The following is a 15,411-nucleotide window of genomic DNA, read 5'->3' as shown; positions in this document are numbered from 1 at the left end:
GTTTTCAGAGAGATTTGCACCAAAAACTGTAAACAGCAAAAGCTCGAAGAGACATGACTCACATTTTGCCATCACACCGATGGTTCAGAAATGACCCGTTTAAAATGGAGGGCCAAATGTGACAAATTGAAATCAATAATTTATTTATGGCCCGCAATAGTTGAACTCTAGATCCATGTGCAGGTGAGTCTGCCCTGTGTTTGGTCCTACTAATGTGTGTCAAGGCCACTTTTCCAAGGTCTTGTCCCGGAATCGACTGCAATTTGACTCTTTCTTGTTCCGGTCTCAGCTGAACTGAACTCAGGATTAGTACTTATAACAAACCCTGTAGCTCATTGTAAAGGAAGAGGCCCCTTTGTAAGGGTCAATCTACCATGTGATCATGAAGTGGCATTTTTCCGTGGCACATGTAACTCTACATTTCAGATTTTAGATTTCAAATTTATTTCAGCTCTTGTTTATTCCCAGAATAGAGTTTTTTTCTTTCCATTATGTTCAGTTTGGTCTCTGTCCTGGGCTAAGTCTCGCCTCTCCTCAGTCTTGGTCTCAACTGAATCTCGGCACTTGGGCAACTGTAATGAGCAAGTTCCTGGTTTGGATTTTTGAGTTCTGTGCCAGTGAGGATCGTGACTAAACAGTTACTCTCGGACGTCAACAATGTTTGGATGAGAAACGTTTTCATTTCAGATCTTGCTGACCACATAAAATGACTCGGTGGGCCGGTTTTGGCCCACAGACCTTTGGTTTAACATTACTGTTTGTGGTCTCTCTGTTCTGTCACCATTCTATCGAGACCAGTGTGAGCTTTTGTAAACATTTGACTCACGATTATAGTCATTACCGAGTCCTCCACAGCAAGCCGCTAAGGTCAGGCGTTGATCTATCGCTGGGGAAATTGTTGCGTCGAAAATGTGCCATTTTTCTCGCCGACTGAAGGAATATCCGGGATGCGGAAGACACTGTGATTCAAATGATAGTAGAAGCTTCTGTAGAAGCGGGTCTGAATAAGAAAGAATGACGGCGCGGGCTTGAGGTTCGCTGGGAAACGCAGCGGTGTTGAGGAGACGCGCGTAATTCTTGCAGCGCGCCTCATTCTGTAGCCTCGTCTGTTCCAACAGCCAAGGACGAGCGCGCATCAGCGGAGAGAGCGAGAGAGGGAGAGAGAGGAAGAGGAGGAGGGGAGAGGAAGGTTCTTTCACAGCTCTCGTCATTGCCATCATCGCCTCTTTGGTGAATCGGTGTTCTCGAACCGGAGCGGGATTTTTTTTTTACTCCAATCACGGACAAAAACCTATGCTCGGATTTCGGTTCTTTTCGCCTTCGCCAATGCAAAAGGAAATATGCAGCGAAGCTTCACCATCCTCTACACCAGTTTACTGGGGATGTGCTTGGGTTCGAGCGCAAGTTTCCCAAGTAACATCAATATAGGTGAGAACGGAGGCGGTGGAAACGGTGCGTGGTTGATGTCTGGATCTCTAACTCTCTGCTCTGCTGCTCAACAGGAGGACTGTTCCCAACAGAATCACACGAATATGAGGTGTTTCGCTTCGCTCTCTCGCACCACCAGGACATCCCCAAACTGGTGCCGCAGGTGGATATGGTCAAAATGGGGAATAGTTTTTCCATGACATATGCATGTGAGTAAACGACTCGACGTCAAGCGCGCGTTTTTCTGCCCGTTACGCGTCGCGCTGTGGCAGCTGTAACTGTTGCACTGGACTCTCTCTGTGTTCAGGCTGTTGAATTGTTTTGAGCGCTCAAACCAACCACCGCAGTGGAAGATTCAGTCAAAACACGTCTATTTCTGTCTGAAAAAAATCTCAAAAGAAACGTGGCCGCACAGTAAACAACAGGTAGACTCGTCTAACACTCGCTTGTGAAAATACATTCAGATTATTTGTGACTCCAACGTCAGGTCTGAGCTCCTACCAAAAGCATCCCAGTGTTTCTGTCTTTGTTGTAGCCACTCTTGTACACACCAGAACCCCCCCCCCTCGGGCTGCCTGACGTCTTTTTCTCCTTCTAAAATCGCCCTCAGCACAGTCACACACTGGGAGCAGAATCTGTTCCTTCCTCTTCACTCACTGCGCACTTTATGTGTGACATTGTCTCCTTGACTGACGTTTGATGGTTTCCTGTGGACATCGAATCAAAAATCCTAAACTCCGTTTCGGCTTTTTGTGCGGCTTTTGTCTGGAGCTCACAGACAGGATAAAGGATTGCAGTGAGTCAGTTTCGGAGGAGACAAAGTAGACGCCAGTACTGACTCAGTGGCACATTGTTCCATGGTTTGTTACACTTTGGAATTCATTGGGAAGTGAAGTAGTGTGTGCAGATGAATTCATTCATTCACAGGGTAGCAGCCGGATGCTGGAAATCAATCGCTCTGTCATTCATCTCCCTCAAGTGCGTTTTCAAATTCACAAAGTTTATCCCATTAAGATGTAGGGAAAATATTTGGTTGTGTCCCCATCACACAGTGGCCACGGAGACAAGCCGAGCTGTGTAATGAAATGTAAACACAACCAACGTGCCCCAATTAATTAGATGGTCCTCCGCTCAGGATGTGATCTGAATAAGAAGGTCGGGCTGCGGATGACAGTCAGCTGGGGGGTGGAGGGTCAGAGGGGTGGCTGATCAGACATCTGTGGGCAAATGTCTGTGGGGTCCTGGAAGCTGGAAAGGATGAGCTCGCCTTTGTTGGACGGAAGCGTTCAAATCTCCTGATGGAAAACCAGTGAGAAACGGAGAAGCTGGCGCTAACATGGAGCTTTGCTCAGCTGGTTTTGAGCCAAAAATTCCTGGCATCTCTTCTCTTCAATTATTTTTTAAAATCAATATATGCAGAAATAAATTTCTCTTTTCAGTCCAAATGATTTTTTAAATTTAGTATTTATTACACTGTGAAACAAAATAGCCATAATTTTCCAAATTATAGGAAAATGAAATGAGTAAAATAAAGGGGTGTCACTGACTGAACCTCATGACCTGGAAAATATATCCACCTCCTTTGATCTTGTAACGCGTATTATCCTGAACAATGAATTACAGTAGTCTCTATTTAATATATAATATTAAACCCACAAAATGAACCCCAAAACCCCCTCATCAGCTGCTAAAACCCTTTGCCTTTTCAATTGAGTTTAATTGTTGCCATAGTAATTCGGTACCAGCTCCAGCTGGCTGCTGCGTAATGCAAATGATTGGACAGTAGTACTACTACTTGTGCTACTGTATGTCTTCCAAACTGCCGACTTAAACAAAGACCTTGTTACTGGCTGAGCAGTTTGCTTTGTCTGTGACAGGGCGGCCATGTATTCTCCTCCCAGCTGTCCTCTCCGCTCACTTGTCATAGCTATCCATCAAACATGGCATCGACTTTGTGCGCTCACGCTGCGCTCGTGTGTGTAAGGTAAGCAAATATGTCAGACAGATTCAAGGTGGAGGTATAAGAAGAAAGCAACACCACTTCCTGCTGTGGGCTCTTGAAACGTTTGAGCGGTAAAAACGGCCCCGGGGTCTGAATATGAGCTTGAGCGGCGAGGCTACGGCCGCCAGTCGATGGGTTTCCACATCTGTTTGGACATCTGTGCGTGCTGTCCTGAGTGTTGGTTCAGAAGTGCGGTGGGAAAGTCTTCAGGGCCTGATGAGTGTGAAAAGGTCCCTTGTGCGCCGGGATGAATGAAGATCCGGACGATGCTCCAGAGCTGCCGCTTCCCTTTCAGCGACGGGGATGTTCTCACGTGCGTGCAGACTCACATGCTGGTGCAGGCTTGACTCGCACTTTCTGTTCAGTCAGACTAGTCATGAGAGTTAAGTACTTCTATTACAAGACAGTCATTTGATCCCAAAAGAGTTTCACTACAAATTCGGGGTCGAGGCATTTGCACAGTCTCATGTCTTCCATTTGTTGCATCATTTTTCATTCTTATTACAACCTGGAGGTGGGTTTTTTTGGAATAAGCAGCGACCACACCTGCATTTCTGTGCACGGAACTATATTATTTTGTTGTGAAAACCCCTAAAAATACCATCAACTGTATAAGAAAAGCCTCACTAGTCCCGCTGCTTGTGTGTTGTGCACAACAGAACTGTGAAACACAACATTTGTGTTGCAGATATGAGATGTAACTAGTTACTATGTGGGGCTTCAGTGGACCAGTTTCACCTGACATTGCCTGATTTTTGCTTTGTAATTGAAGCAGCTGGGTGTGAAAAGAGGCTGCTGGAAATGAGGTCCACTCGCACAATGGCTTTTGATTAAATAAATAAATAAAAATGATGATGATTAATGCAACCATTTGTACAAAGAAAATATACAGGTATCATTCAGGCTTTGTGACAAATGTTAGGAGTGAAATTAAAACATAAAACAATAAAGGATTGGGACATTATAAATCAATGTCAAATAGCAAAACTAAGCGTTTTATTGAAAGAGGGATTTATAAGTACATTTTATGTTCTATACTGGTTATACATATAGTTTTAAGTCTGAACAAAGATGATAAGCACACAGTGCAACACAAAATGGAAAGGAAACTGAGTTGTTTCATAAATTAGAAAGTATGGGGAATTAAATGTTCATTTTTTTAGATATTAATTTTTCATTCAAACAGTTTATTCTTCACAATAATTGTGCCCTAATATATGTTTAAATATTATATGTCGCGCCGTTTGTGAACAGGGGCCTTACTCTTGCTGCCAGAGGCCCCATGTGGCCCTCAGGCCACAGGTTTGTCCAGTTCTGCGGTAGTGGATTGTTTGTAGAAAGACATTGGATAACTGAAGCAGGAGGGATGATCCCAAAAAAAAAGGGAGGTCAGCAATGGTTGAGAGATTTTGGATGATCATTGGTGTGTCGTCCCTCCTACCTGTGGTGCCCTTCACTTCTGCCTGGACGTGTGTGTGTGTGTGTCACACACTCCGTCCCCTCCTCCCTCATTATACATGCTATTTAGTCGGTTAAAAATAACTGGCAGGGACGTTGTGTGTATTAGTCACTGTTTCCCTCAGTTAGATATCACATTACCATAATCTGCTATTGACTTGGTTTATAATAAGGACGTAACAGAATCACTGGCTCCTTGTGAAATCCCCTGCAGGCGCGCGCCTCTGCTATCTGCGCTGCGCTTTGATGTCAGGCGCGTGTGTGGCGCGATTTGGCCTAAGCCTCGGTTATTTCGGGTGGCGTTGCTTGTGCACGCAACACCTGGCGGGAACGTTGGCGAGGCTGGACGATTTCTCTAACTTGCGTTTGATTTTGTGTCCGATTCATCCATGGCGGTAATAAACCTTTCATTAGGACCAATTAGGGCGGCCGCCGATGAGGATTTGTATTGTCGCCCCGTAACACTGGCTGCAGTGTCCGGCCTGGTCTCTGAGGGTCGGTTAAAGGGGGTTGAGAAGGGATGATCAATGAAGTGAGCGCTGCTCCGATCAATACGTGCAGGAGGACCACTCTCTCTCCTGGGGAGGCCTGGAGGACAGATATGAATTACTGCTGGATGATGGGCTGTATCTAGGTCTGTGTCACCCGTGTGTGCAGGTAGAGGTCAAGTCCAAAGCTGATGGTAAATCAAACGGTTCACAAGTGAATCTTTGCTCCGCCACAATATTTCCATGTTGTTAGATTCAGTTCACTGGGAGCGTGTTCGTACCTTCATGCATGTTTTTATAGCCTCACCGAAAGCAGAATTATGTTGCTGTCAGAATGTCAGGGATCAAAGTGATGTCATGTGTAAGGGCCGCCCACATATCTGCCATGTTGGTTTGGTCCGTGTCGGATGGGCCTGTTAAGACAGAGCCAGTCTTGAATACGCCGGTGTCTGTGCCACCAAACTGAAACTGATGCCCTCCTGTCTCATGAATAAAATGGGATGCCTTTTTTAGCACTTGAAATATTGATATAATTGATAGTCAGGTTAATAATGGACCAGCAGGTGGCAGTAGCCAGAATTTCAGCACAGTAAATGAAGACAAAAGTCTGAAAGTAGCAAACCCTTCGAAAGATTTATGGACTACCATGGTCCAGAACACCTGAAAATAGACAGATGGTTCTGAAGCTTCCTTGGCAGTAGTGGGTATTGGAGCAAGCTTTTATTTTCTCGAGTTAGAATAAAATATTGTTCCAAATTATACAAAGAAACTTTCCAAAAACAGAAAAAATAACATGAAAGTGAGTCGAAATTCCGAGCCTGGTCTGCCCGCGCCCACGTCTCTGATTTAACTCACCTGTCGTGCTGGTGTTGTTGTTCTTCTTTGTTTATGCACCTTGTTTAATGCGCCTCACCTTCATCTCTGTTTTCTTTCTGCCTTTGTTTTCCTCGTCGAGAGCCTTACAACAGCAAGTTAATAGAGTTTAATCAGTCGTCTCATCTGCACGAACTAATCGGTGAGTCAGCCAGATGAAAGCCGCTGACGCTTTGGGGCCATTTGCATGATGTGAAATATGTACATTTGCGAAGGTTACCATGGTGCCCTTGGTCAGACTTTCCGCTAGCAGAGCATCTGGGGCTTCTGGCAGGGCCCTGTACTGAAATGTAGTCGCCCTACTGTAAGGAGACACGTCCCATATTTTCCACAGCAACGGGGCTGAGTGTGATCTTATTACTTCTGATCAGGCAGTGAACTCCATCTTTACCTCCCAAACTCCAGTCCGATATAGAAATATTCTGCAGAATTAACGCATCAGTCACCACCAAATTTGGCGCATTGGCAGGACACGTTACAATGGCGCACCTCTCTAAAGATTAGCCCCGGTGACAGGAGCGGCTTCAACTCATGACAGATGCTAATGCTAACTGACATATGAGTAGCTCCCCTCCGTGACGAGGGGTGGCGCCGTGGACTCTTCAGTTCTTCCTTCCGGAAGTTGACAGGTAGCGAGGAGCCATCTGTTCTACTGAACAGTGTAGACAGGGATGGTGCTGACTGATGCACTAGTTTCACTCAAGAGGTCCAGAATCAGCGACGAATCGTTAGCGGCGTCACCGACACGGAGCTGTCCTCATCCTCAACATGCTTCCTTCGGCAGGTTTTGGCATTGAACTTGCACGTTTCTGAATAAATTGAAATATTCCTTTGTGTTGTACATGTATTCAAGAATGATGAGCCTCGACTCACTTAGCAACCATGCTAATGGTTGCCAATGTGGGTCTCCTTACCCCAACAAATCACGTCTTCTATTCTTCTGAGTGAAGACAAATCTGCAGGTCATGGTCATGGCCAGCTCCAAAACCCATCTGATACGAGCAGCTGGCTACATGCTAGCTTCGTCCAGCTATTAACCGCATCATCCAGGTTGTGGAGTCCGACTCAGAGAAACTCCAGTTTCTCTCCAGTAGTCAGACTAGGCTGTTTACATGCATTTTAAACTGCTTAACTTATCATACTTAGCCAAACTTAGCCAAACTGTTATAATGCAATACTTTGGGTTTGTGAGCCGCCATGTTAATGCAGTCATTGATGACTCTATACTGTTCATTGCGAGAGTGTATATGGATCCTAGTGAACTATATTTGTTTGGAGAGATTCCAGATCCTTGTACACTGGGAATAAACGGAGGAAATAGGAGTGAATAAGCTGTTTCCACTGGCCTCTTGATTAGATCAGTCCTGACTTTCTTTCATTCCAAAGTCGTGAATTAGAATTACGAGCAGCAGACATGAGGTCAGACGGCGGATACTGGAGGCCAAGCTCACAGATGAGGATGTTTTTAGAGATCTCTTGTGTGCGGAGGGAACAAGCCAGTTTTATGTCGCTTTAGCTAAAAAGGATTTATAAATTACACTAAAGTATTGTCTGAAATTCACAATGAGGATCTTATTATAATCGATGCTAACTCTGAAACGCAATAAAATCTCATCACAAAAACACTGCTGGATTAGAGACTGGAAGAAAGAAGCCTTGTGCAGTGTTTTATGAAACTTTATATCCACGGATGGACTTGGCAGAAACCGTGGGAAAACGTTCGATGAAATGCTGCCAGTAGCCGTTTCCCTTCACGTTCGGGTCTGTAGTATCTTCCTCCGGCTCAGGTCTTCCCCTTCATGTACTGTTTTGTTCAGCCTGCAAAAACAGGAATCAGTGCGAGCATGAGCGACGGATTTCTGATATTCCGCGGTCACGCACTTGCACATGTACACACACACAAGCGCTAATAAGAGACGGAGCTGGAGCAGATGCGTTTAATGTATTATTCAAGGCGGCACATCCAAAGCGATCACTCTGTGGAGTTATCAGCATAAATATGTAATAATAACCCCAAGAAGAAATAGAGAATATAACTGGCACCGTTAAGACGTATAAAGCTCAAGTATATTCCGTTAGATCTGTGTAGCAAAGTTAGGGGGCAAAAAAAAGGAGCTTTTGTTTTGATATTTTTGTGCGTGGAGTGCAGCCATTTTTTTTCTTGGCTGGCTTCCACCTTCAGGGACAAACAACACCCCAGAAAGTATAGTGTCAGCCGGGATGTAAGTGTTAAGACAGGGGGGAGGCAGAGGTTAAGCCGCGGTTTGGAGCCCGCCGGCTGGTGTCAACCAAGCTCCCGGTGCTTTATTTTATTGTGCAGCCATGGTGTCAGTTATTGAGTTTGACTGGCGCTGAGCGACATCCACGCCGTTCGTTCGGAGGATTACCGACTGCTTAAGTAAGAGCTTGAAAACTAAGTGGTCGACTGGCAGTTTGAAATCCCGGGGACGAGATCGGGGGAGTGGCGAGGAAACACAAACCGACGATGGCTCTCTGGAGGCCAAACTCTGGCAGGTGCTGCTTTGATGAATGAGAAGGCCTGGAATTCTCTTTTTTGTCTTCGCTTTCTTTCAGCTTTGCAGCCCAGGGATAGTGAATGGCCCACAGCAATCAATGTAGATCAGCCAAAAGTAGTCCCGGGGCTGCGGAGTGATGGAGTGGAGGGAGGAGAGGGCAGAGTTCATTTCATGAGACGTGTGTGCTGCTCTTGTTTCCTCCAGGAGCCACAGAAGGAATGGTTATGTGGGAAGGGAGACAGAAGCAAGTCATTGTTTGGACAGCGATAAGTGACCTCTCATCTCTCTCGTTTAGGACGGTGCCGGGAAAAATGCCTCTCTTTCCACGTCATTGTTCCTATTTAAATGTTACATATGGAAGTTTCTCAGCTCAGATCTGGATAGGCTCCTGTCTGAGAACCAGACATGGCCGATATCCATTTTTTTTAAAAATGAGCTTGTCATTTTTTTTCTGCTATTTTATGGTCTAGCAATTTCGGTATTCAGTTGCCAATTTGATTTCGATTTTCTTCCCATCCAAATAATCCTATAAATATTGATAAGCTATCAGATGTATGCTATTTTAAACAACCCATCTCTTATTTCTATTTCTTATCCATTTGTGTTTGCATTTATTCACTTTCATTTTATTTTCTCTACAACAACATTTACTGATTGTTTTTCAGTATTTTCCAGACTTTCAACCCCCCATATATATACATATATATATAATTAATTTACTACAACCACTTATAAGGAAATATATAAAATAATTCTAAAAAAGGTATTCGAATAACATTTCAGAATCTCAGAGTTAATCTTTTTCCCTCCAACATTTTGCAGCTGCCACGCTGGAGTTGACGCGTGTTTGATGAAACTGCTCTGTTGCACATTAGGAGATTGCAGAAAGAGATTGTAAACAATGTCAGTCAATCATTGTCTGCATCAAACAAACAAAGTACTTACAAGATCTCAGTCTTCCCCAGAGGATCGGCAGCCACACACCAAGGTCTGAGCGCCGACGTGCGAGGTTAGCAATTAGCCGCCGACGTGTTCCGCGATGTAGGATTTGTGAGGTGGATGACGGCGAGATGATGGCAGCTGTCATGTTTTTGCTGCAGAGACACGAGCCAAGTCGCTCTTTTGTCAAGCGGCACGTCTGCCCAGCGCCTGCGCACCTTAATGAGAAACAACATTTTAAATGGAGAGACAAAGTGCAAGCGGCTGCACGGTGACAGTTGTCAGGGCGAGTGCGCGCCCAACTAAATGTTGTGACGGTGGAGCTGCAGGAAAGATCGATTCTGTTCTAACCGTGGGGAGAATCCTCTCCCGAGTTCTACTCAATATTAGTGTTTGCCTCATGTCAAGTTCTCCTCATAGTTCCTGCAACCTGCTTCTTTAAGTTGATCAGCTGCAACAGTGTTGCTGGGTCTGCAACATTTAACGTGTTGTTAGCGTGAGTGATGTTAGCGTGTTGAACACCACTGGCTGAATCACACACCTTCCGCCACGCAGTTGTTACATTTAACCACCAGGAGGTTTGTATTGTAGCTTTGACTGGTGTGCGATAGCATCCTTCAAAACACTGAAATTCTGAGTTTTTGAAAGAATAAGACGACGTTGTCCTTGAGAAGAATTCTTCCAAGCTATAAAAACAAACCTTCACCGGTTGACTGACGTTTAGCTTTGAATCTTTGATTTTGATGTATAATATCAGTCCAGAAAATGCCTAAAACGTATTCAACTGAGATGCTTGACAACAGGAAATAGCAAAATATGGCATATTTGATAAATGTTTATTTGGATTTGATGTTTTAAAACAGTCATCGGAGGGGACTGTTTTGAAATCACCAGTTTTAATTTAAACTGCGTGTCTCAAAGCAACGACTCTGCTGGTCACCAAAGATGTTTATTTCACTTCTAAGTCACATTTCCTTCACTCTCTTCTCAGTGTTGCGTAACTGTTGGTTTTGGATCAGTCAAGCTGGTAGGTGTGAAAGATAAATGTGCAATAATCGCTTGGCTGTGATGAAGATTTTGCTCTTCATTAAAGCTGAGGAAATTGATATTCAAACTCCACCATGAGTAGCTTTGGAGAGCGACATGCCTAGCACCAAACAGGAAGCGCCCAAGTGGACCTTTGCCTCCACTGTAAACATGTTTCATTGGGGTCAAGTTCTTCCTGCTTCCATTTGAAGTTCAGGAGGAGGGGTTTTCTTTTCGCTTCATATATGACCGCTTGATTCAAGGTGCCCAAAAAGTTCATGCCTTAACTGCAGCGCATGGTGCTCTATATACCATGTGACATAAAATTTTGAATTCAGAGTGAAAGCAGCGCCACCCTGAGGCGTAGTACCTTTGTCTTCTTTTAATTGTCACACTTCCGTCAGACTCAGGAAGTGACGCCTGTAACACCACTGGCTTTGACTTCCACGTTACACTTGGACGCAGAGGTCCACTTGAAAATAGTTGATATGTGGTGCATTAGGTGTGAGAATGCGTTGGGTCGTCCACTGGTCCGAGGTGTTGGTGACTGTCGCCATCTTTGAGACAAGGAAGACCCATGTTTCTCTACTGTATTGAAGCTTGTGTCCAACTTAGTTAGTAGTTTTCATCTCCCCAAGAAAAAGTGGAATCCTGGCTCATCAATTCGGCTCAGGCCCGCAGTCAAACATCCCTCATCCCAGTGGCTCAGCTGGAATTTGTGCTGGACAATTGCTAATTTATCCAGCGGTCTCCGGCTGCATTAGCATGCGGCGGGCGTCTGCCTCCTCCTGATCCTCACATCTACCTCCATCACATCCTCTGTCACCGGAATGAAAGTGGAGGAGCGGGAGCGTCCCCCTGCACCTGTCGACACTGATGCACAGATGGGCAGATAATTGCGACGGGATGACTGTTAAAGAGATAATTGGTATTTCTCTGCCCCCTGACAGGCTCGAGTCTGGGCTGGGTTTCTGACCCGCTGCCCAGGTAAGTATTTATTCAGCAGGTGGCGGGATTCTGCTGAAAAGCAGATTGGAAGTGTGGTGAGGAGCCGTGGAGAGACAATGGCCCAGTGTGAGAGGGGTGAGGCGCAGAGAGAGAAAGAGACGTCGGGAGCTGAGGGGAGCGCTCTCACACCCTCCATTACCCATTTAATGAGGCAACGCGCTGCCATTGTTTTATTACTTAGAGGAAATAGAAGAAATCTGGGCTTCACTGTGTGATCCCTGTGTTTCCCGCTGCTTGGCTGGCATCTGTTCTTTTTGTTTGACACTCTCCCGCGATCATGTCGTCTCGCAGACGTGCAGCTCTGTGGCAGATTACCCAATCTTGCCTCCTTCTTTTGGGTTTACGCGGCATGCTTTTTCATATGTTGCTTTGTGGTCGCGTCGGCTTCTGTCACCAGTGAGATAAGCAGCCATGCTTGCTGGAATGTTAGCCCGACCCAGAAATAGTGCTCCGAACGTCAACCTTTTTCTGTTTGCGTTGATTCTTTGAGAGGATTTCGTCGTGTAGTTTAAAATTGAATTGCGCGCACACAAATTAATGTATATATTTTTTTCAGTTAGTAACTGATAATGAACACTTACTCAACTCAGTTTTCTATTTTTAGCAGTACATTTTCTTAAAATATTCGCCACTGCAAAGTCTGACCATTTTAATATTTAAAATCTATTTTTATATATAAAAAAAAAGAAAATCCTCATTTCCCTCTGTTTACACCATGTTGACGATTCTTTTATTTATTATCTTTTATTTCGTCATTCTTTTCGTGACCCCTTCTCCATATCCTTAGTTAATGTGGCTGTTATCCGGAGAAGTTGCAGATTTGTGTCTGGTTTTTATGATTTATTTTAGCACAAATATAATGCCCAATTTCGCATTTCAGTTATTGGTCACAATGTCAAGCTTGCTTCATGATGTCGGATCTGACTCTCACTCTGGGATCTGGGCATCTGCTCCTGTATTTTCCCTTTTATTTTTGCTACTTTCTCAGCGACATGAACATTGTTTTATCGCTCGTTCTGGGGCGATGCATCTCCCTGGAGCTTGAAAAGCTAAAGGGGTTTAAACCAGGGACCAGCGAACACACCTCCGTGGAGCGCAACACTCCGTCAGGCGGAGCTGTTCTCCGGGGACTCCAGGCAAAGCATTCCCAAAAGCTCTTATGCCGGCATTGAATCAGATCATGCTCGCTTCATATCACGGGGGCTCAACACGCAGCGTCTTCCACAATCTCTTTCATTTGTCTATAATCGTGTAAGATCAGGAGAAAATAAAAGAGAAAAACATGGTGGAATTATTGTATTCGTACCCGACAGCTGCGTTGCCATGGCAACCCATGGGGCGCTGACTTCCTTTAAAAGCTGTGATTATCATGTCAATTTGTTTATCTTTCAAGTGTGTGCGCAGCTTCTCACAGTTGGACAGCATCCTCATCTGGCTTCTCTCTGGAAGGACTTAGGTGAAGAACCCGAGTCCATTACATTCCTACCATAAGTGGCAGCTGAAATATAATATTACTAAGTATTCACAGAGGCAGTCTGGTATTCTGGGATGAGGGTCCTTGACTCAACTGGAGGCTTTTTTTTTTCCTCAGCTAGAGAACAACAGTGCTGGAAGCCGATGTGTTTTCTTTGTTCTTTCTTTCTTTTTTTAAATGGACCTTTAAGTCAGAGGTTCTTGTCTCTCTTAGATATGTAGCTTTGGGTTTGTCACAATGTGGATAAGGCTTAGCTGTCCTACTTATTGTAGGGCAGGAGTCTCACAATACTCACCCTGATACAGGAGTTATGATACATGATGGTTAGTAATGATACTGTAAGTTCAGTGATGTACAGTGTAATGTCAGTAAACAAAAGTCATTGTTTAAAGGAGGAAAACCATCAGATAATGCACAACATTTACAGTCTTATAAGGTTTTCATTTGTGTTGTTTTTTTTTGTGTTAAACACGCATCACAAATGCAGCATCATATCCAAGTATTTATGTATTAAATACTGATGTGGCGGCCTCCAGATATTGATACAATGAAGTAGTGCGATATCTGAGGGGATCGATATTTCTAACACCCCCAGCCTGTGGAGAGTATTTTGGTCAACCATGTTTCCCCTGTTTACTCCGGCTTGGGAACATCTTCAGACTCCTCATTGGCTGAAGGGAACAGCAGAGGACTGACTCACTGTGACTGGAAGCTCCAATGAAAGTGAGTGTATGTTTGGTCTGAATTCAACAGTATTTCTAATGTGTCCCGCACACATATCTGCCAAGGGAGTTGGGAACGGCTTGTAAATCCAGAAAACTGGCCCCCAGTTCAGTCCCACCCGCCCAGATCCCTGTGTTTGGGTCCCCCTGCGTCCCTGTCCTCTGCACACTGGGAGATGGATGGCTCAGTGTGAGTCACGCTGTGTGGCAGGGCTCACGTCCTGGCACCAGCACCTGAGGGATTCTTCTCACGCGGTGTGTGAAAGCACCCTGGACTTCTTTTGCTTTGGCCTATTATTAACTTGGCTGATTAGCCCTGCGCAAGATGGATGGCTCCGGAGGGAGGAGCAGAGTTTTTATTGCACACATGATCGGGCTGTTATTAGCCATGGGTGGTTGAGTGGAAGGTACTGGGTCTTGTCGCACATGAGCTTATTGATCCTCAAAGTGCTGCGGGCTTGATTGAGTGACCCTTCACCTGTGGGGAGGAGGACTCTGTCCCCAGCTGATGTCACTGCAGTTTCTGTCCTGGATTCCCTCTGTCTGAAGTGACAGGTCCGGAAAAGAAAAACAGTTTGTAATGTGCAAAGTCAGTCAGTCAAAGCCTGGTGTCAATGCTTCTATGGAAGAGTTTCTTTCCTCATTCCACCTGCGTGTTTGTATGCGGAAGTTGTTCAATTTATTTCTTTATTTTTTCTGTTGCGTGGTTGTCTTCCTTAAAGATGAGGGTGAGGAAGGTCATCTCGGAGACTGACACTGGAATCGCTGCTAAACTTTGACAGACGGTTGGACGTCTGTTTTGGGATGTGCCCAAATGGGAGGAGACCTCGGGGAAGACCCACAACACCCTGACAAAATTGTCTCTTGGTAAGACCTCTCCCAGAAGAGGGTGAGGTTTCTGGGAATGGATGGATGGGTGGATAGATAGATAGGTAGATGGATGGATGGATGATGGCTGGACAGAGAGGTGGATGGATGGATGCCTGGATGAATGAATGGACAGGTGGATAAATAAGTGGGTGGAGAGATGGATGGATGGGTGGATGGTTGGATAGAAAGATAGGTAGATGGATAGATGGATGATGGATGGACAGAGAGGTGGATGGATGGATGCCTGGATGAATGAATGGACAGGTGGATAGATAAGTGGGTGGTGAGATGGATGGATGGGTGGATGGTTAGATAGATAGATAGGTAGGTGGATGGATGGATGGACAGAGAGATGGATGGATGGATGCCTGGGTGAATGAATGGACAGGTGAATAGATAGATGGGTGGATAGGTGGATGGATGGGTGGATGGTTAGATAGATAGATAGGTAGATGGATGATGGATGGACAGAGAGGTGTATGGATGGATGCCTGGGTGAATGAATGGACAGTTGGATAGATGGATGGGTGGTTCGATAGATAGATAGGTAGACGGATGGATAGACAGGCGCATAGATAGATGGATGATGAATGGATGGATGGATGGA

General features: G+C 45.0%; 1 protein-coding gene across 4 annotated transcripts in view; it reads left to right on the top strand.

Annotated features, from left to right (window-relative positions):
* Positions 1–1,149: 1,149 nt before the first annotated feature.
* Positions 1,150–15,411, top strand: part of gria1a (glutamate receptor, ionotropic, AMPA 1a) — a 76,127-nt gene continuing 61,865 nt past the window's right edge. Inside the window, exons 1-2 of one of the 4 annotated variants that reach the window (XM_053878435.1) lie at positions 1,150–1,428; positions 1,503–1,637. In XM_053878435.1, coding sequence (XP_053734410.1) covers positions 1,341–1,428; positions 1,503–1,637 — 223 coding nt within the window. In that variant the 5' untranslated portion in view covers positions 1,150–1,340. The remainder of the gene's footprint in view (positions 1,429–1,502; positions 1,638–15,411) is intronic. The other 3 variants (XM_053878433.1, XM_053878434.1, XM_053878432.1) reach the window with 3 other exon arrangements.

This window comes from Synchiropus splendidus, chromosome 11 (genome assembly GCF_027744825.2).
Source record: "Synchiropus splendidus isolate RoL2022-P1 chromosome 11, RoL_Sspl_1.0, whole genome shotgun sequence".
Taxonomy (NCBI): Eukaryota; Metazoa; Chordata; class Actinopteri; order Syngnathiformes; family Callionymidae; genus Synchiropus; species Synchiropus splendidus.
The sequence above is the reverse complement of the archived record's forward strand: the minus strand, read 5'-3'. Positions and strand labels throughout refer to the sequence as shown.